This window comes from Macaca nemestrina, chromosome 5, assembly GCF_043159975.1.
Source record: "Macaca nemestrina isolate mMacNem1 chromosome 5, mMacNem.hap1, whole genome shotgun sequence".
Lineage (NCBI taxonomy): Eukaryota > Metazoa > Chordata > Mammalia > Primates > Cercopithecidae > Macaca > Macaca nemestrina.
The window spans coordinates 48,425,239-48,446,959 of NC_092129.1; the positions used below are offsets into that span (position 1 = coordinate 48,425,239).

A 21,721-nucleotide genomic window follows, 5' to 3' on the forward strand; every position below is an offset into this window, starting at 1 on the left:
TATTTCGGAAGAGAGAGCATGCTAGTTTAAGTTTCATTTTAATTGGTCATGTACTTGGTGCTTTTTTGTTGTTGTTAACTTGTTCATTTAGTAAAAAGCAAATAGCTTTACTTTCTGGAGAAGAAATAATTCATTGTCTCTAGTAATACATCTGTAATTCTTCATTTAGAAGGGTAATTAGGGCAAAAGTAAATAAATCATTATGTATCATTAGTATGTTGACATATATTTTCAGTAACATTGTTTTATGTTCCTCCAATATAACATGTAGCTGAACAGTAGAAGGTAGAAAATAAATTATGAGGTCTCTTCTAAGGCCGGCCAGGCCTGGAGCTGACTGCTAGGGAGTTTGTGTCTAGAATGTTTTTAAAAATAGGTAGCGGAGCCATAGCCCTCAACATAGACCTCTGAGCCCACTGGCATTGTCTCTGAGCAGAAGATGGCTGTGCCACTCACATATGCTAATCTTGGCAAATCTGCCAAGCATGTCTTCACCAAGGGATATGGATTTGGCTTAATAAAACCTGATTTGAAAACAAAATCTTAGAATGGATTGGAATTTACAAGCTCAGGCTCAGCCAACACTTAGACCACCAATGTGACAGGCAGTCTGGAAACCACGTAGAGATAGAGCGAATATGGCCTGACATTTACAAGGAAATGGAACACTGACAACACTCTAGGCACCGAGATTACTATGGGAGATCAGTTAACATGTGAACTGAAGCTGACCCTCCATTCATCCTTCTCCCCTAACACTGGGGGGAAAATGCTAAAATCAAGACAGGATACAAGCGGGAGCACATTAACCTGGGCTGCGACATGGATTTGGACGTTGCTGGGCCTTCAGTCCGAGGCGCTGTAAGTGCTGGGTTATGAGGGTTGGCTGGCCGGCTACCAGGTGAATTTTGAGACCACGAAGTCCTGAGTGACGCAGAGCAACTTTGCGGTTGGCCACAAGACTGAATTCTAGCTTCACACTAATGTGAATGACAGGACAGTTTGGCAGGTCCAATTACCAGAAGGTGAGCAAGAAGTTGGAGACTGCTGTCAGTTTCTCTGGGACAGCAGGAAACAGTAACACTCACTTCGGAATAGCAGCCAAGTATCAGATCGACCCTAAAGCCCACTTCTCCACTAAAGTGAACAACTCCAGCCTGATAGGTTTAGGATACACTCAAAGCCTAAAGCCAGGTATCAAACTGACACTGTCAGCTCTCCTGGGTGGCAAGAACATCTATGCTGGTGGCCACAAACTTGGTCTAGGACTGGAATTTCAAGCATAAATTAATGCTGTAGAATTGTTTAAATCATTTTGCAGCATAGCTGCCTTCAGAATTTAGTGTATCTTTTAATGTATGTCTGGGTTGCAAGTATTGCTAAATGTCATGTTGGACCTCCAAGTTAAAGATGATTCAGCTTTAAGGTGTTACCCTTTCAGAGGTACAGAAGAAACCCAGTTCCAAAAAGGTCCTTTCAGTGGTAGATTTGGGGAACTTGGTGGCCCCTGTAGAGATGCCAGGTTTCTTTTTTATCTAGAAATGGCTGCAAGTGGAAGCTGATAATATATAGGCACCTTGTAAATTCATATTGAGTAAATGAATGAAATTGGGATTTCCTGAGAATTGAACCTGGTTTCCTAACCATAATTGATGAGAGGCTCGTTGCGTGATGGTGTGTACAAACTTACCTGAAAGGGACCTTTGTAAGACAGATCTTCATGACTTGTTCCCATCCCAGTTCTTCATTACCTCTTTTACACAAAAAGATCTACAGGGTGTGGTCACTGTTTCTTTTGTGCAGTTTTGGGGTAGAGAGGGTGAATGTGATGAAACCAATAATTCAGGACTTAATTCCTTCCTGAGTTGTGTTTTTTTTTTTGTCCTTGCGTCAGAGTATAAAATAGCTTCCAGGAGCTCCAGCTATAAGCTTGGAAGAGTCTGTATAATTGTAATCACAGGTGACAGCACTCAGAATCTAAATTGGGCTTATGTGGTATTCTCACCACTCTATTTATTTTTTAGCAGTTTAATGGATACATTTTAGAGTCTTCCATTTTGTGTGGAATTAGATCCTCTTCTTCAAATGCTGTAATTAACTTTAAAAAAAAAAAAAATCTCGAGCAAAATATTGAAAACTTAAAAAAAAAAAAGATAATTGTCCAGCCTGGGCAATGTGGTAAAATCCTCTGTCTACAAAAAAATTAGTCAGGCACAGTGGCATGTGCCCATAGTCCCAGCTATTTGCAGTGATGAGGTGAGAGAATCACTTGAGCCCAGTAAGTCAAGGCTGCAGTGAGCTATGATTGCACCACTGCACTCTAGCCTGGGTGACAGAGTGAGACCGTGTCTGGAAAAAAAAAAAAAAAAAAAAGTGGAGGTGGAGAGGAGGGAACATGCTTCTTTCCAAAATTTGACAAAATATGATATTCTCATTTTTAATAGGGTAAATGAAAAATAGCATTTTGGGAAATTAGGGAATGTGTGTGTAATGGGCACGCATCTCTTCCAATAAAATTAACCCAGGATTTCATCCAGGAAAAATTTGAGACTAAACAGGTGTGGCCTTGTAAGATACAAATTTGATCAGCTGAAAATTATCTCCTGGAATCATACGCATCTGTATTATTGTGGCAGTGGAAGAGACGACAAGGTAAAAACCACATGTATGTAAAGCTACTTGGGAGGCCGAGGCAGGAGAATCACTTGAACCTGGGAGGCAGAGGTTGCAGTGAGCTGAGATCATGTCACTGCACTCCAGCCTGGGCGACAGAGTGAGACTCTGTCTCAAAAAAATGAATAAATATAAAAATAAAGTTAATTGGTCTTAGATAGTACATATCTGCTTTCTAATAGTATAGCAGGAGCCCTCTCATCAGAAACCTTTAGTTTAGTTAATCTAAAAAGTTAGGTAGATCAGGATGTCATAAAAAATACATCTATAGACATTTTAACTTTAAATGTTCTATATTTATCACTTATTTACTATAGGATCCAGGTTTTTTCTAACTTTTTAGTGTAGGTCTACTCAGTTGGGCTGTTGGTGACATAGTGTGGTACAGCATAGCTGCTTTCCCATATAGGTCTGCTGATAGATGTTCTCTAATTATCTTTCTTAAATTCCTGGCCTCAAGGATCCTCCCACCTCAGCCTCTCAAGTAGCTGGGATTACAAACTGGAGCTTGTAATCTAATTATCTTTCTTGTACAAACTACATGTAATGTCATAGGTGCCATAGGTGTGAACCAGAGATGCAGAATTCTTGAAGATTTTTACTATATTTCCCCCCAATCTTTTAGAACAGTTTTGCCCACACTTAACCAATAGCTTATTATTATTATTATTATTAATTTTTAAAGTCAACAAACTTTTATCTAGTCTTTCCAAAGTATTTAACTTGGCTTTCACGGAAACTACAACTCTTCACACTTGGATCATTGGCCCTTAAAATCATCATAAAAAGTTCACCTGGTATAATCAATTTATTTGGTAACTATTAGTTTCCTAGAGTTGCTGTAACAAATTACCACTCCGTAAGTGGCTTAAAACGAGAAATTTATTCTCACACTTCTGGTGGCTAGAAATCCAAAATCAAGGTGTCAGCAGGGCCATGCTTCCTCTCCAATCTCTGCCTAGTTGTCACATGGCCTTTTTCTGTCTCTGTGTCCTTTTCTGTCATTTATAAGGATACTGTCATTGGATTTAGAACCTACCCATATCCAATATGAGCTTATCTCAATACTTACCTATTACATCTGCAAAGACATGATTTCCAAGTGAGAATACATTCTGAGGTTCCAGGTGGACATAAATTAATGGGGAACACTATTTGACCCACTACCGTCACAAACTCAAACAGCCTTTGGTAAACATACATTGCAGCAAATGGGAATAGAAAACACAACCTCTACTCAGGTTAAACAACAGAAATTTATTTTGTCACAGTGGTGGAGGCTGAAAGTCCAAGGTATCAGCAGATGTGGTTTCTTCAAAGACTTCTCTCCTTGACTTGCAGATGGCACCTTCTCACTGTCTTTATACAGCCTTTCTTCTGTGCACTTGTATCCCTGGTGTGTCTTCCCCTTCTTGTAAGGACATCAGTCCTATTGGCTTGAGGGCCCTACCTTTATGACCTCACTTAACCTTAGTTACTCTTTAAAGGCCCTATTTCAAAATATAGCCATGTACCACATAACAACTTTTCAGTCAATAATGGACTGCATATATATTGGTGGTGCCATAAGATTATAATGGAGCTAAAAACTCCTATCACCTAGTGACATCATAGCCATCATAAGGTAGCACAACACGTTAATCACATTGTTTATGGTGATGCTGGTGTAAACAAACCTGTGCTGCCAGTCGTATAAAAATCTAGCATATAAAATGCTGTAAGGTATATAATACTTGATAATAAACAGCTAGGTTACTGGTTTATGTATTGCTATGCTATATGTTTTGTCATTATTTTAGAGTGTATTTCTACTTAAAAAAAAAAAAATGTGAAACAGCATAAGGCAGGTCCTTCAGGAAGTTTTTCAGAAGAAGGCATTGTTATAGGAGATGACAGCTCCATGGGTATGATTGCCCCTGAAAACCTTCTAAGCAGGACAAGATGTGGAGATGGAAGACAGTGACATTGATGATCCTGACCCCATGTAGGCCTAGGCTAATGTGTGTGTTTCTGTAAAAGTAAAACGTTAAAAATTTTAAAAATAGAAAAAAAGCTTATAGAATAAGAATATAAAGAAAGAAAATATTTTTGTACATTTGCACAATGAGTTTATGTTTTAAGCTAAGTTATTACAAAAGAGCCAAAAAGGTTTTAAAAATTTAAAACTTTGTAAAGTTACAGTAAGCTTATGTTAATTTGTAATTGAAGAAAGAAAAACATTTTTATAAATGTAGCGTAGCCTAAGCATACAGTATTTATAAAGTCTGTAGTGTTCAATAATGTCCTAGGCCTTCACATTCACTCGCCATTCACTCACTAACTCACCCAGAGCAACTTCCAGTCCTGTAAGCTCCATTCACAGTAAGTGCCCTGTATAGGTGCACCATTTATTTTACAGTATATTTACTGTACCTTTTCTATGTTTCCGTATGTTTAGATACACAAATACCACTGTGTTACTATTGCCTACAGTATTCAGTAACATGCTGAATATGTAGCCTAGGAGCAATAGTCTATACCATACACATTAGGTGTGTAGTAGGCTATGCCATCTAGGATTTTGTAAATATATTCTATGATGTTGGCATTAAAAAAAAAAATTGACTAGCAATGCATTTCCCAGAAAATATCCCCATCGTTAAGTGATACATAACTATATAGTCATGTTGGGGGATATGGTTTCAACATAAAATTTTCAGTTCAGTCCATAATACCACCAATTCCTTGCTACTCTAACGTGAAAAAATTCGCACCTCTGAGTCACACATGGAAACAAATCAATGTGAAGAGACTTTAATGGCAAAGTGCACTGGAGAGTTAAAATGGTAATTTAAGAAAAAATTTAGTGGGAAAAAGGGAAAGAGCTGAATTGCCAAAATAATTTTCTTATCCAATTTTACATTTGCTTTCTCCATATGCTATAATTATAGACACCCGATAGTTCCTAGTCTTAGACGTAACTTGCAGCATCAGCCACTCTGCTGCACTTTAGATCACATTAGTTAGTGCTAGAGCCCAGCCCCATTTACATGGCATCTGACGAATGGTTAGCTGCGGCAGTTCTACCATAATGCCATTCTGCTCCAAAGAAATCCAGTTAAGTGGCTGTCCATGGCCCAGTAGTTTCACCTGAAATTAAAAACATACATGCAAATGTTTCCAAATTTATCTCTTTATCTCACCCACTTTCTATTGGGAAGGACTCATTAGTAGTTCAAAAAAATATATAGACGAGATTCATTTTTACCTTTAGTGATTCACAATCACTCTTCATCCAATTAAGTATATGTATCTTGCCTCTATATTCTTGCTTCTGTTTTACTCTCAAGAGGGAAATAAAAGTGTGCAGGGGTTGGGGAAGGAGAATTTTCAAGGCTGAATGGAGTGTCAGAGTGGAGAAAATGCTAAAGAGAGGATCAGGAGCAGAAAATGGTTCTGAAACAAGAGTCTGCCCAAGTATCTACTCAGTGTTCCCCAGATTTTCTAATAACCTCCACTAATCAATAATACATATATTTGATCAATTATTACTGTAATTATTTTATAACCTTAGTCTTACTATACTAAGCAAATTCAAATAAGTTCTCTACATATTCTAGGGTTATTTTGAACCAAAACCTTTGCTTCTTAGGTGGATCAATATGAAAACAAAACCCAGGAGCTTTTAAATAATGATGTTAATTGGCACCAAAAAGAACATAGATAAAATAAAAATATAATCAGTGTCATACCTGGTCTACTAAGCTGTAATTAAACATTAGATTTGAACTCATCTTCTTTCTGCCTCATCAACCACACATATTAGAAATGAAATGCAGAAAGGTGATGCAAGGAGAGCCATATGGACAATTCACCTCCAAAGGGATAATTAATTTAAAAAAAAAAGGTTATAAAATATATCAGAATGAACTCAATGCCAGATGTGGTAGTTACAACAGTTAGATTAATCTCTAACTTTCTCCAAAATGTTTTATAAACATAAAATAATAGAGTCATGACATCTTGTATTCAGATACGTTCTGGGGTGGGGTGTCAGGGAAAGCATCCGAATTCTAATTTTATGAGAAGAATCATTTTGTATGCATGCAATGAACTTGAACAACATAGAATGACTGTAAAGAATAATGTCTATTTTACAGTGATATGCATAGAGATACTGTAGCTGCTTTATCAGCTTAGTTTTCTGGGAAACAAAAAGTTTCAAAGATTTTGACCAAACACTGTCATTGGTGAAATTCATTTTATTTTATTTTATTTTATTTTATTTTATTTTATTTTTTCAGAGACAGGCTGAAGTGGTACACTGATAGCTCACTGTAGTCTTGGCTTACTGGGTTCAAGCAATCCTCCTGCCTGAGCCTCCTGAGTAACTAGGACTACAGGTGCGTGCCACCATGCCCAGCTAGCTTTTAAAAAAAATTTTGTAAAGAGGGGTCTTGCTATGTTGCCCAGGTTAGTCTCAAACTTCTGGCCTCAAGACATCCTCCTGCCTCAGCTTCCCAAAGTGCTGGAATTACAGTGTGAGCCTCACTGCTTGGCTGGAGCTCATTTATAATTACTTTTATGAGGTATAAGAGAAACAGATATAAGGCTCCCCTTAAAGTTAAAAGTTATGTTTGCATCAAGATGTTCTAATCAGCAATTTAAAGGAACAAGATAAAGTTCCCTCTTACCTCTGTTGCCCCCAGAATAGCTTTGGGCTGGCCAAGGAACAGCTGTCCTGATGTGGGCCATTTAAGAAAAATGGCATATACCAATTTTTCTTTAGGCTTGAATGTGTACCTGGTTAAAAGAAAAAGATAAAAAGCGTAGTAACAAGTTACATCCCATGTTTCTCATTATTTATGGATCAGGAACGATCTGGAAGTTTTTTACAGAGATACTTCCACAGTGTCGCCATTAATAGAAGGGAGGGAAAAATAGCCCCATGTTGGTATAAAAAAGCACCTTCCTCCCCCAAGACCAAAAGGAAGTTCTTGGAAGACAAAGATTTTGCTGAGATAGCATTCCTCTTCATCAGACTGCTCTCATGGATCTGAAAAGGGGAGGCAGATGAGCTAAGGGGGCAGGATGCAAGAGCTTCATGGCTTTTCATGTGTTACTCAAATTTTTATATCCATTCATTCAACAAGACAAGATACGCATGTGTCAATTCTGTGCCTAGTACTGTGCTCAGTGTTAGGGTTACAATAAAAAACAAAACACACATAGTTCTTACGGAGCTTAGACTAGAGTGGGGAAGGCAAACACTAAATAATCACACAAATAATATGAAAGTGTGAGTTCTGATAAGCACTATGAAAGAAAAGGAAATTGAGAGATTGTAACAAAAGGATCTCTTTAGATTAGAACATCAGAAAGAAGCCTCACCAAGAACGTGACATTTAATCTGAGACTTAAAGGAGGATGAATGGGAACAAAGAAGAAGGTAAGGGAAGTAGGCTGTAGACAAAAAAAAAAAAAATGGAATTCATTCATTTATTCAACTACTCAACAAATACTTATTGAAATCTTAAAATGCTAGACACTTGTTTTAGAGCAATATACAGCATTGAACAAAGTCCTTGTCCTCATGGGGCTTACATTCCAGTGGGAGAAATTAGAATGAACAAATATGTCAGGTGTTGATTAAATGCTATGGAGAAAACAAACCAGGTAAGAAGAACAGGGCATGCTAGGTAGGAAAGGAGGGGCCTGGGAGTGTTATTTTAAGTAGAATAGTCAGGGAAGACCTCTTAGAGGTGGCATGGAAGAGAACCATGGGAGCGCCATAGGAGTGCCACAGGAGAGTCTGGAGAAAGCCTTCAGACAGAATGTCAAGTGCAGGAGCCCCAGTGCAAGTGTGCTCTGCCTGTTGATGCAATAGCAAGGAAGGCAGAGTGGCTGAAGGAGAGGAAGTGGAGGAGGGTGATGGCAGATAAGATCAAAGAGGCGATAAGGAGCCAGATTTTGTAGGCCCTTGTAAAGCATCTATGGGACCTGGCCTTCTCTCTGAGACTGGAAGCCATTGGAGAAATGTGAGCATGGGAGTGGCATTATTATTTAAAAGTATACTCTAATTGCTTTGTGGTGAATAGGTTAAAGGGTAGAAATAGAGACCTGTTAAGAAGCTACTGAAATAATCCAGACAGGGACAAGACAATGGAAACTAAAAGGATGAGGGTTGCCACAGAGAGGATGAGAAGTGGTCAGATTCTGAATATATTTCAAAGATAGAGGATGATCTGCTAATGAGTTGCCTGTGACTATAAAAGAAAGGGAAACTAAGGGTTTCAAGGTTTTGGGCCTGACAACCACCTAAAGGATGAAGCTACTGTTAACTGAGATGGGAAAGACCATGGGTGGAGCTAGTTGATAGCAAAATTTGAAAACTGAGGACTTCAGTTTTGGATGTACAGGTCTAAGATGCTATGCATCCAAGTGGAAATATTGAGTAGGAACTTAATGAGGCTGGAGTTCAGAAAGAGGTCTGCACTGGAAATAGAAATGTGGAGGTCATCAATATGGCATTTAAAGCCATGAAAATGGATAAGATCACCTGGGACATTAAGATAAACGCGGTGGCTCATGCCTGTAATCCCAGCACTTTGGGAGGCTGAGGAAAGTAGATCACCTGAGGTCCAGGAGTTCGAGACCAGCCTGGCCAAACATGGTGAAATCCTATCTCTAATAAAATTACAAAAAAATTAGCCAGGCATGGTGGCAGGCACTTGTAATCCCAGCTACTCGGGAGGCTGAGGCAGGAGAATAGCTTGAACCTGGGAGACAGAGGTTGCAGTGAGCCAAGATCACGCCAGTGCCCTCAAAAAAAAAAGAAAAGAGAAGAATAGAAATCTGAAGACTAAACCTCAGGGCACTTCAAGATTTAGAGGTTGGAAAAATGAGATGAAATCAGGAGAGGAACTAACAAGGAAGAGCCAACAGGTACAATGAACACCAGGAGAGACAGTGATCAACTGAGGCAGACGCTGCCAGTAAGTTAAGAAAATGAGCACTGGGGACTCATTACTGGAATTGGAAAGGCAGAGGTTATTGTGGGCCTTGATAAGAGCAATCTTGGAGTGTGGGGGTGGAAGCTCGACCAGAGTGGGTTCAAGAGAAAAACTGTAGCAAGGAATTGGAGATAGCAAGTGAAAATTCTTTCAACATGTTTTACTACAAAGGAAAGGAGAGAAATGGGAAGGTAGCTAGAAATACAAGTGAAATTGAGTGAAAGGGGAGAATTGCTATAACAATCCTTGGGTGGATGATTTGCAATGGGATCAGGACACAAGGGTTGACCTTAAAACCAAAGGTGAGATAATTCTACATTGTATGTGTCTGGGTGCGTGTGTGTTTCCATAGTTACAGTTAGCTGTCCAGGAGCAGGCATAGAATAAGTAGATCTTAATTTAAAGCTGATGTTCTGTCAAGTGAGTATGGCAGAGGGAGCGAGAGTTCAGGAGTTGGGTATATGCAATAGATTAGTTACAGTGACGGGCCACAGAATCTGTTCTGGATAAGGAAAAAGACAGACAGAGAAAAGATGATAGGATTAAAAGATAGGGTAATCCCTGGATTATAGATCCCTTTGGAAGCCAAAGTGCTGTGTGGAGGGAGCCAAAATATAAGAAGTCGTAGGTAGACGGCAGAATGCTTCAAACTGGAGCCATGGAAGGGGTGCAGTTATTGGTAATGCAAAGTCTACAGTATGATTATAAAAGAAAGGGAAGTTAAGGACACCAAGGCTTTTGGCCTGACAACCACCTAAAGGATAAAGCTGCCATTAACTGAGATAGGGAAGACCGTGGGTGGAGCTAGTCTACAGCAAAATTTTAAAACTCAGGACTTCAGCTGTGGACATACAGGTCTAAGATGCTATGCATCCAAGTGGAAGTGTTGAGAAAGAAGTTCTACTTTGCATTACCAATATGACCTTGTATATTGATAATGCAAAGGAACAGGTAACAAAGGTCAAGCAGACAAGATCCCTAGAAGACAGGAAGTGCAGGTAATTAGAACTGTGAATAGAAATTAAAATCACTAAGAATTATGTGAAGAGTAGTTTTGGGGACAGGGACAGCAAGCCAGGGCTACTCTCTCGAAGGATTTAAAGGGTTGACCTGGGAGTCTGTAGGTGACTGCAAGAAGATGGGCATGATGAACCTGGGGGGAAGAAGGCTCCTACGGTGAGGAGGGAGAGCAGGAACACTCAGCGTCGGGGAAGTTGGTAGGAGCCAGACTCACAACTTTATAAGCCACATTAAATATTTAGCTTTTATGTTTATTTATTGAAATAAACACAATGGAATAATGGTTAATGATTGTGAAGTCCTAGATCAGATGCCCTCGTATTCAAATGTCAGTACAGAAGCAAATTCCAAAACCAGATTTGCACTATCCTCTGTTACATGAGAGCTTGGTATTGAGTTCTCATTATGGCTCCTCCCAGATCAACATTTTAAAACTCCACAATTATTTGCTCTGTCCAGATTGCCTTACTTCATTTTATTCAATGGGTTAATGTTTTAAGTCGTAAGTCAAGTAGATTGAAGAACAATTAGTCTAATTTTTCGGTTCCTATTTGATCAGGCAACTGAAAGTGAATTTTTAGAACTTCACTAATACTCCTCTTATTTTATATATGTTAAGAAACCGTATCAGAAACTGTCATATTTGTGGAATCTGATTCAGGAACTCACTGACACACAGAACCTCCCCAAACTCAGAGAGAAGCATCTTCCCAGAACCCTCCCTATTTTGACTCATTTTTAATCTAACATTTTCTCTGCCTTTGGGTACCTTTGTTTGCAAATTTCATGGGATGCAACATCTGCAAAAGTTAGAATTTATGGAACTGATTAAACAGTAGTCTCTGTTTTAGACTAACCATTCGCATTTTTTCATTGGTCTGAACGGCTTACAATTTTTCTAAAAGCTGAGTACTTTCAGCCAAAATTTGTCCACCACTGGGAGATACCTAGAAATGATGTAAGCTTAATCCGATAAACAATAAATGTTCAAAAACATGCAAATTCTTCCTCTTCTCTTCATATTAGAGTAAGCTAAGTTTGGAAAGTGCTTTGTATATGTAAGAATTCATCCAATTTCTCTTTTTATCCTACTCTTCTTTATATGTGTGATAAATTTTAAATCTCTTCCTTTATAAAAGAGTACTTGGTAACAAGAATGACTTACCACACATCTGGGGTGACAGTGTCATTCTGGGATCGCCAGGTATGGGTTTCATAAATAGCTTCTCCATTGACTTTTAGCCAGGACCCCATTTGCCTCAGTCTCTCCTCAAAAACTACAGAAATGGTGCCATCTAGTGTGGGCCCAATATTCATCAAAAGATTTCCTCCACATGAAACTGTTTCTACAAGTTGCTAAAAAATTAAGAATAAATGTTTTTAGATAAATAAAATAATTCCATATTTAATGTGCTAATATGTTGCATTTATATATTTATACATGTATATATAGTCACTACCTAGAAGAACAAACACAGGATAGAACAATGTCCTATATTTATAGGCCATTGAGCTACATAAGAAATAAATCCTATATGATCACACTATTAAGAATATTATGTTAATAGTCACCAGACATTTTACTGTACCTTCACTAATTCTCCAATTGTAAGATAGTCAGAGATTCCAGCTTCCCTCCTATAGCCCCAGGACAGTTTGTCTATTGTCATGCAGTTTTCCCATTTATGTGGCAAAAGATGTCCTGGGTTATAACGATCACTGCAGGTATAGAAGCCACCGTGCTTACAGATGCTACCAGCTCCCCAACGATCATTGGTGACTACTGTGTCCCGAACTGGGCTGAAATGAAACATACAGTTTTTTAAAACAAAAGGTATAAGCTTTTTATACAAAAAGAAATGTCACTGAAAAGACTTGTAATTGAAATAGAATTCTGAAAAGGGACCATGGCATAGTACAGTGGAAAGCCCGTGGTTTTGAAGTCAAACAGACCTGGGTTGATTGGAGTTCTGACTTTGTCACTTTCTAGCTCCCAGACCTAGAGCAAGTTACCTGACTCCTCTGAATAATGAATTTCCTCATCTATGATTAGAACAAAAATAAGTTATGTAAAACATTTAGCCTGGTACCCAGCACATATAGCACTCATAAGAGTATTATGATTATTTTAAGCTCCCTTCCATATTGTAAATGATAGCCGAAACTGAATTTATACCCAAGACACTTTTCAATGATTCAGTGATCTCATACATGTAGTCTAGCCTTTCTCTTTCTCTTACCATTGTGCCTAATATTGAAAAATCTCAGAAAATTCAACTGTTGATGTCATGTGAAATATCCCCACAATGTTACTTATCATAGCACGTGGCACATTTTAGAGGGAAATCCACACCACATAGAGGGGACAGTTTTGAGTCACAAATTGAAATGATGGCTCCCCATCTTTTCCCTTGGAAGGAGTACCTGGACACATTGCTGTTTTCAGTATCAAGAGTTCTTCAGAATATTTGTATTTGTGCCCTTTGTGGGCCCAGGAAGTGCAAGCAGAAAGTTGCCTGACTTAATAGCACAATACCCAGTGCTTTCTAGTGTACATGCAAATTTTGTCCATATAGTTTAAGCCTAATGGAGGAGTTTAATCAGAACTCCCTGTTCTAATAGGGCAGCCTTAAACATAGCAGGAAGCAATAGGAAAAAACTGGAGAAAGGGAAAATGCTGCTGATGAAGGAAAAGAGGAGACAAACAAGGGTGACATTGGCTGGGCAGCAATGATGACCAAAAGGTAAGAGGATAAAAAGAAGCAGTCAGAGGGATTTGGAAGCACATAATTGGAAATAGTGATGAAGAAACAGAGTTGTCCCAGAATAGAGGCCATAAAGGACCAGGGTAGGAAAGAAAAAGGGGGGACCCACAAAATTAACACCTTCAAAGTTCCTGATCCTGTGATTTTTAGTCTAATCTCAAAATCAGACCACTGAGTTGTATTTTACTCCTGATTTATTTACCCTTGATTATGTTGAGTAAATACTAATATATCTAATACGTATTATTTAAAATGATTTTCTCCCCCCATGCCACCAATGACTTAAAATGAAATATTTCAAGAGGTGAAGGAATGAAAATGTTAGAAATATATTAGGAATATGGAGGGTAACTGCAGCAATCTCATAGCATACACACCTTTCATTATATAGCCAGGCCAAGAAGCCTGTGCTGTTCCAGTATTGATCTGGCGCTCCTCCATCACCATCCGACCACAGAACCTCAGGCTGATAGTTGTTCACTAACTCGTAGAGCTCTGGCAATGTCTTAGAAACTGGAAATTGCCGCTTATGGAATGAACTGGATTCATCCTCAAGGAAGAGCGGATGAAACCATTCAAAAAGGGAATAGTACAGTCCAAAACGCAGGTCAGTTCTGTTCCTAATGGCTACCTCAAGTTCCTTGACAATGTCCCTCTTGGGCCCCTCATCTATGGCATTCCAGTTCCATGAATACTCTGAACCCCACAAGGTAAAACCTAGAAAATTATAGTGAAAACCCTTGTAAGCATGTCTATTTTAGTAAATTTCAACCCACACAAATGCCCAAAGAAATCACATAGTACATGCGATGTATAAATACCTGCTCCTACAAATGACTGTTTTATGGCCAGTTTTTCATGGCATATATCGTGCTTTTATATGAGAAGTGAAAATTTAAACAAGGTGAGTCTGAGGTTTTTAAAAGCAACTTTCGGGGTTTATCACTGTATGGTCTGATCTATTTCCAGTATTTTCCCTCTTAGATTGTAAGGTCCTTGAGGGATCTCATCATGTCTGCAGTGCTCCCTGCTATGTCTTCAGCCAACTGCTAGCACAAGGTATAGCACAAAATAAACAATCAACAATAGCAGCCCACAACTAAAATGGGAACATATACATGTACCATGCTAAATGATGACTACTACTATTTATTATGAAGATCCTAAGATGCACTCCTGCAAGATTCTTAGTGTCTTCTAAACCAAAGTTTGAAGTCTACTGCTTAGTTTTAGGATTGTTTATTCTATTATAGTGTGATTCTTAGAACACTGGTGATCCATGTATAGCAAATCTCTTTTAGCCTGATTATTTATTTAACCAGAGGGGCAAAAAAAACCCTACTATTTCCCAATAGTTCTATTTAAAATATACTCACCACATGTAATGTCATCCTACTATAAAATCATAAGCTTGGAATTTCCTCTTTAATAAAATTACCCAAAAGCAAATAGTCTACCAACTATTTTCTTATCTTATAGATAAGAAAAACAATATATACTTTTATACAAACACTTAGAAGTGGTTCGTTTTTAACAGGAATTTGCATTTAGATTACTGGTTGTTCTATATAAAAATGTTAGAAGAGATATATAAACTGAAATACTTAAAACATAATAAATATGAAAGCCTCAAAAATTTTATCAGTGCCTAGAGACTTAACTACATTGTTACTATTCCACTAAAATCTAAAATAATTTTTAAGAATAGACATTTATAAGGTACATTTGGTGAAACATTTTACTCTTGATAAATTAGAACAAGTCTAAGATTGACTCATACTTCGGATTTTTTTTTTTTTTTTTTTTTTTTTTTTTTTGGAGACAGGTTCTGGCTCTGTCACCCAGGCTGGAGTTCAGTGGTGTGACCTTGGTTCACTGCATCCTCAACCTCCTGGGTTCAAGTGATCCTCCCACCTCAACATCTCCAGTAGCTAGGATTACAGGTGTACTCTACCACGCCCAGCTAATTTTGTCTAATTTTTCAGAGACAGGGTCTCACTTTGCTGCCTAGGCTGGTCTCAAACTCCTGACCTCAAGCAATCCTCCTTCCTTGGCCTCCCAAAGTATTGGGATTATAGATGTGAGCCACTGCACCTAGCCTTAGATTCATTTTAATAAGCTTTTAAAAACAGCTCACTCTTGTTCCTGTCATGTCTATGGTAAGCTTCAGAGCAGTGTTGATATCTAAAGTCATATTCAAAATTATTCAACTTGACAGGCCCTAATGTCAGACAGTACTAAAACCACATGAGTCTTCATTTGAATATCACCACCATAAGCTCACACAGCGATACTCCTTCCTGAGCTTAGTATGCATTTTCCATAAGCAATGAAAACATCTGACAACATGGGTCCCAGAAAATGTATAAATGTGGGCTACATCATCTCTCCTCTCAGTTTGATTAATAATTTTTATTAAATAAACTCACTATGTATTGTTTTGTGCCATACAGCTTGGGAAAGTTCCTAGACATCGGGAAATCAGCATGTTCTCAAGCAAATACACTTGATAGACATTCATCTCAGCAGGAGAAATATCTACAGGAGAAAATCATGAAGCTACCAGAATGTGGCCAAAGGGAAAATATCCTATGATCATTCCAGATTTTTTGTGTTGGTTCTCCTCTCCTATTCCCATCCCATCCCTGGAGAAAACAATAAGGCAAAGTTTCTTTTTTTTTGAGACAGGATCTCGCTCTGCCACCTAGACTAGAGTGTAGTGGCCCTATCTCCGCTCACTACAGCCTCAAGCAGTCCTCCAACCTAAGCCTCCCGAGTAGCTGGGACTACAGAGACACACCACCATGCTAATTTTTTAGTTTTGTTTGTTTGTTTGTTTATTTGTTTTTGTAGAGACAGGGTCTCATTATGTTGCCCAGGCTGGTCTCAAACCCCTAGGCTCAAATGATACTCCTTCCTCGGCCTCCCAAAGTTTTGGGATTACAGGCATGAGCGACCACTCCAGTGCAAATTTTTTTATACCAAGGCAAAGATGATCATGCGAAAGAAACTAATGAATTAACAAGCAAGTGGAACAAAAACAATTTGTTAATGCTTCCCTGGCCTTACAAATACTGCAGTGGTAATGGGTGGAATCCATTCTATTAAAATAGGACTGCTGTGTGGGGGTTTAGATATTCTTCTACCACCTCTGATTATTCTGGGAACCATTACAGTTCCACAATCCTTTTCCCTCCAGGTGATCTGGGTCACTTTCATCATTATCAGTTCATCCACTATTTGCACAATTTGGTCATCTAAGAGTTGGCTAAAAGTGCAGCCAGGTGTGCCGTAATGATGCAAGACTATAGCAGTATAACCCCCATGATGCATTCACAGGATGCATTACAGAGAAAGGGAAGGAAAGTGCAATTCCAATGATGAACTTTGACTTGCAACCCACACTCCCTTCAACAAACAGCTTTACGTAAATCTTGGAAATATTGTTCAAAATACATGTGCCAAAATATGACCATCTTTCCTCTGTTATGTGGAGGGTATGATCCTTTCTGTATTGCTAACATCTCTCAATTTGGGTTGAAAGTGCAGTCCCTTAGTTATCAACAAGTGCCAGTCACCACTTATGGTTGCGCCTAAGAGAAAATTAGACCTTGCTTTAGTTTTTTCTTCCAAAAAAAATAATTTTTCATTTCTTAACCATTGTCAGCAATTTCCATACGCTGGATTGACTTACCTTCATGATGTTTGGAAGTTAAGACAATGTATTTGGCACCAGAGGCCTGAAAAATATCTGCCCACTGGTTGGCATTAAAAAATTTTGCCGTAAATAGTGGTCCAAAATCTTCATATTTGAAACTAGGAGGGTAATTATCTTTCATAAATTCCACATACTTCGGTATCTTTTCCTTTTGCCAATACCACCTAAGGGGAGGAAAGGAAAGAGTGCATAAACAGCACATACACACATTGAAAAGAACTGCTCCAGCTCCCCTTACCATTTACCCATCACGTAGATACAGTAGGACCCAGATTCTCTTTCTCACTTCCCCCTTAGTTTGACTTGGCTTTAAAGAAAGCTTATGCAAACTAAAACCCCCTCTCATTTTCCACCTATCTCCCTGTGATATCCACTCAGCCCATAAACTAGAGCATTCTAGGCAACTCAGCTACCCATTCTCTCTCTTTTTTTTTAAGACAGGGTCTCACTCTGTCACTCAGGTTGGAATGCAGTGGTGGAATCATGGCTCACTGCAACCTCGACCTCTTGGGCTCAAGCGATCCTCTCGCCTTAGCCTCCTGAGTAGCTGGGACCATAGGCACGTGCCACCACACCTGGCTATTTTTTTTTTTTTCTTTGTAGAGATGTGGTTTCTATATGTTGCCCAGGCTGGTCTTAAACTCCTGGGCTCAAGCAATCTTCCTGCTTCAGCCTCCCGAAGTGTTAGGATTACAGGCATGAGTCATCATGCCCAGCCCCATTCTCTTTTAATACTTCACTTTTAAATCACAACGTGTAGTATGTGTCTTTACACATTGTCCTTTGTAACATAAGCGACTAGGGCTTCTAAAAGGAAGACTACATGCTTAAAACATAACATGCGTCTATTATATTCAGTAGTAGAGAACACTTTGGAGGCACAGGACAGAAAGGGAGGCAAAAGTAAAATTAAGAAGATGCTGTTATTTTAATAAGTGGACTCAACCTTCAACAATTACTTGCTATATGCATTCATTCTAAGCAATGGTATATTGACCCTAAACTGTGTAAGCAAGACTTCATGAGGAAAAACACATCTACACATTTTAGATAAACACAGCAATAACTATCCCCATGAAATAGATGCAACCCCCATTTCCGACCCATCTCCTGCTTTTTCTATCACCATTTCTTTCATATGAGTACTTCTACAGGATAAGCAAATCCATAATCAGCACTGTATTTCCCAAGATGATCAGGAGACTCTTTCTGCGAAGAAGACATAATTGAAGGGCATACTATGTGGCAGGCACGTTTGCCTGCCCAAAAGTCATATTTACCTAATTCCCAGCTTCCACTACAGCTACGACAGGGATGTGAGATCCACGCTGGCCAAGGGAACTTGAGGGAAAGCCACACTTCGAGGACTGTGGAAATGGTTTCCCTCCTAATGAAAAGACACACTGGCCTTCCTGCCTTTGGCCAAGGTTGTGTGAAGTTATGGTGCCTGGCTGCCATCCTGTGACCATGAAGGAACAAGTCCCCAGGCTGAGGACGACAGAAAGAGCCTATGTCTTTGACTTCATCAATGAACCAGCTACCTCTAAATTTCCTGTTATGTGAGATAATAAGCCCCTATCATTACACCTTTTACTTGGGTTTAAAATCCTTGAAGCGTTTTTATTATTTATTTATTTATTATTGATTAATTGATTGGTTGAGACAGGCGTTGCTCTATCACCCAGGTTGGAGTGGAGTGGCATGATCATACCTCACCACAGCCTTGAAATCCTGGGCTCAAGCAATCCTCCCACCTCACCCTCCTGAGTAGCTGGGACTACGGACATTACCTTTTAAACTGAACTGCAAAAGAGAAACTGTGACATTCAGAAAGTTGAACAAGAATAAGGAATTTCTCCTAGCATCATCTAATTTGAACCTGCACTCTCCCCTACAGTCAGGACTCGAATTTCATGCTGAGAGATGAAAAGAGGCACTTATGGTAAAGAGTCCATCATTTATATTTAGTTTTTAATAGACATTTAGAACAGTCACACATACTCGTCTGTACTGTTGATTCCCCAGAAGTCAAATTGAGAGTGAGGAGCAGAGGATACAAAGGGAAACTACAGATGATTAAAGAATCTTCCACAGGGTTAATGCATTTCCAGATCATCAGGAATGTGTTCTCTATTTTGTTTAGTATGAGAAGTATCTTTATTGTTCTAGGTCAAAACAATCATGGGTTTGTTTGTAGAAAATGAAGTTACTCATAGCAAAGAATAAAATGACTCAAAACTGGCTGTTTTATTTTGGCATAGTACTGGTCTCAGTTAACAAATATCAAATCCTCTACTGGCACCAATATATCTTCACCTAATCTTCATGGTTGAACAAAATGATAATATAAGATACAATTTAGGGGGAAGAAAGTGTGTTAATTATGTACCACACTAATTTAAAACATTTCCAAAATAAACTCAAGATTCATTATAGCCCGAAACATGCAAATAAAGATTTGTAACATCTTTCTGAAGTAGCTATGTTTTGGCATAAGAAGAAAGAGTCTCTGTTTTATAAGTTGAATTATTTAAAGTATATGAATAATTCTCCATAGCTTACCCATTTTTGTTTTTTACATAAACTGACCTAACAATAAGAAAGGTTATTGGTTCCAGGTAGTCTATCTCTTTGTAATGAAAGGGTTAAAATATGCTCTTCTGGCATATCATTAAAGGTAAAGAAACTCAAAAAATAGCAGGTGCATGAAGAGCACTTTGACCTCTGTGCTGCTTCTTAGGACAGAAGATGAAATTCCAGTATGAAAGGCACTCTATACTGGAAGGAAAGGCAACATCCTAAGCTTCAAAGACAAGAAGTCGAATACTGTAAAGACCTTGCTAAAATTCATTTTTTAAGCCTCCCCACACAATTTAATCCTACAATGTCAATTAAATTCTTGGACCCAGCAGAGATCGTAACAGAATGGAGGTGTAATTTTTCTACCCCTACAGTCGAGCATGGTACAGTGTATACTATGTAATGTTAATATAATTTGTAGTTCATACTCTGTATTGTGTCTACTAAATATAGTATGTTAATTTGGATGTATACTATTTATGTAGTATATAGTTGATTCAAATAAATACTGACTGTTTAATGATTCCATTATTTTACTTAAGAATATATTATGTGTCCCAAAGTCCTGGAATTACAGGCATGAGCCACCGCGGATCACCTGAGGTCAGGAGTTTGAGACCAGCCTGGCCAACATGTTGAAACCCCGTCTCTACTAAAAAATACAAAAAAATTAGCCAGGCATGGTGGTGTGCGCCTGTAGTCCCAGCTACTCAGGAGGCTGAGGCACCAGAATGGTTTGAACCCGGGCAGCAAAGGTTGCAGTGAGCCGAGATGGTACCACTGCAGCCCAGCCTGGGCGACAGAGTGAGACTACATCTCAGAAAACAACAACAAAGAGTATATTATGCGTATGTATCTATATATGCACACAAAATATTTATATTTTGAAGAACTTAATACTTTTTGCATTTAGTTAGAAAAAACGTGCAACAGTTTAAGAAATTACATGCACATTTTCACATAGATCTCAAAGTAAAATCTAAAGCACAGATTTTTGTGTAGCACCTTTCATACGGCAAACGATAATTGGGTTGTGTTAAGAGTACCATTCTAGAACCTCTTTAAAAAGTTCCTAGAGCCACACATGGTTAACATGTTAACATTAAGTAGCCAATGGTGTTCAATGAACTCGTTTCACATACTCATGACTATGCTTTAACCATAACTTCATGGCAGAACGACTGTAAATTGGCAGGGAGCAGCAGAGCAACCACGGGCCATTGTGCCTGAGTCACCGCTCGTGGGATGCCCCTGCACAAACTGATGGATGTCTGTAGTAGCTCGATGTTGTAGTGTCATAACTACAGCTTAAAATGCGCAACTATGAAGAAGTTGAGGAGTCAAGTGTGTCTGAAAACTCTTACAGTCACACGGAAGAAAAATTCTCTGTTCATCAGCAGAAGAACTTAGGAAAGAAACCACATATTCGATACCCGGAAGTGCGAAACGCAGGTAAAGCAGCGGGAGGTGAAACCGACTAGGGTGCAGGCAGCACCAGGCGGCGAACCTGGCCCGCTGGGTGGTGGCTGGAGTCTGCGGGTGGGGACAAAAGCGTGGCAGAGGAGTCAGAAAGGAGCGCACTCACCAGAACCACTCGCTACCGAAGCTGGGTACGGAAAACACGCCCCAGTGGATGAAGATGCCGAACTTGGCCTGGTCAAACCACGCGGGCAGCTGGCGGGCGTCCAGGGACTCCCAGGTGGGGTCGAAGCGCGTCGAGCTGTGGGCAGGGCTCGGCGGCGGCTGCAGCAGCAGCAACAGCAGCAGCGGGAGCGCGAGCCCGCGGAGCTTCCGGGGCCGCATGTTCCCGCGCAGGCCGGCTGTCCTCTCTGCAGGCTCCCGCGGCCTCGCGAGCGCTGTTCTTCCGTTTCTGCTGCTGAGTATGCCGCGCCGCTGTCACCTGACCAAGCCGGTCTTGGAAACCGGCCACCCTTCCCCCTCAGGGGCGGGAGTGGCCACTCTCCCGGGCGTTC

At 39.4% G+C, this 21,721-nt stretch overlaps 2 protein-coding genes and 1 pseudogene across 2 annotated transcripts in view; 2 read left to right on the top strand and 1 right to left on the bottom strand.

Annotated features, from left to right (window-relative positions):
* The window catches only part of LOC105465758 (peroxisomal biogenesis factor 3), a 55,305-nt gene extending 39,116 nt beyond the window's left edge, over window positions 1–16,189 (top strand). Inside the window, exon 10 of the mRNA XM_011714337.3 lies at window positions 15,904–16,189. Within this exon, the coding sequence (XP_011712639.1) occupies window positions 15,904–16,045 (142 nt within the window). The 3' untranslated portion in view covers window positions 16,046–16,189. The remainder of the gene's footprint in view (window positions 1–15,903) is intronic.
* LOC139363320 (non-selective voltage-gated ion channel VDAC1 pseudogene) lies at window positions 543–3,465 on the top strand (annotated as a pseudogene).
* LOC105465756 (alpha-L-fucosidase 2) lies at window positions 3,911–21,638 on the bottom strand. The gene is made up of 7 exons (XM_011714333.3): window positions 21,334–21,638; window positions 17,145–17,332; window positions 13,828–14,167; window positions 12,275–12,485; window positions 11,851–12,041; window positions 7,347–7,455; window positions 3,911–5,802 (listed from the first exon to the last, which is right to left on the bottom strand). The coding sequence occupies exons 1-7, from the start codon at window positions 21,549–21,551 to the stop codon at window positions 5,662–5,664; spliced, it is 1,398 nt and encodes a 465-aa protein (XP_011712635.1). The 5' UTR covers window positions 21,552–21,638; the 3' UTR covers window positions 3,911–5,661.
* Window positions 21,639–21,721: the final 83 nt, after the last annotated feature.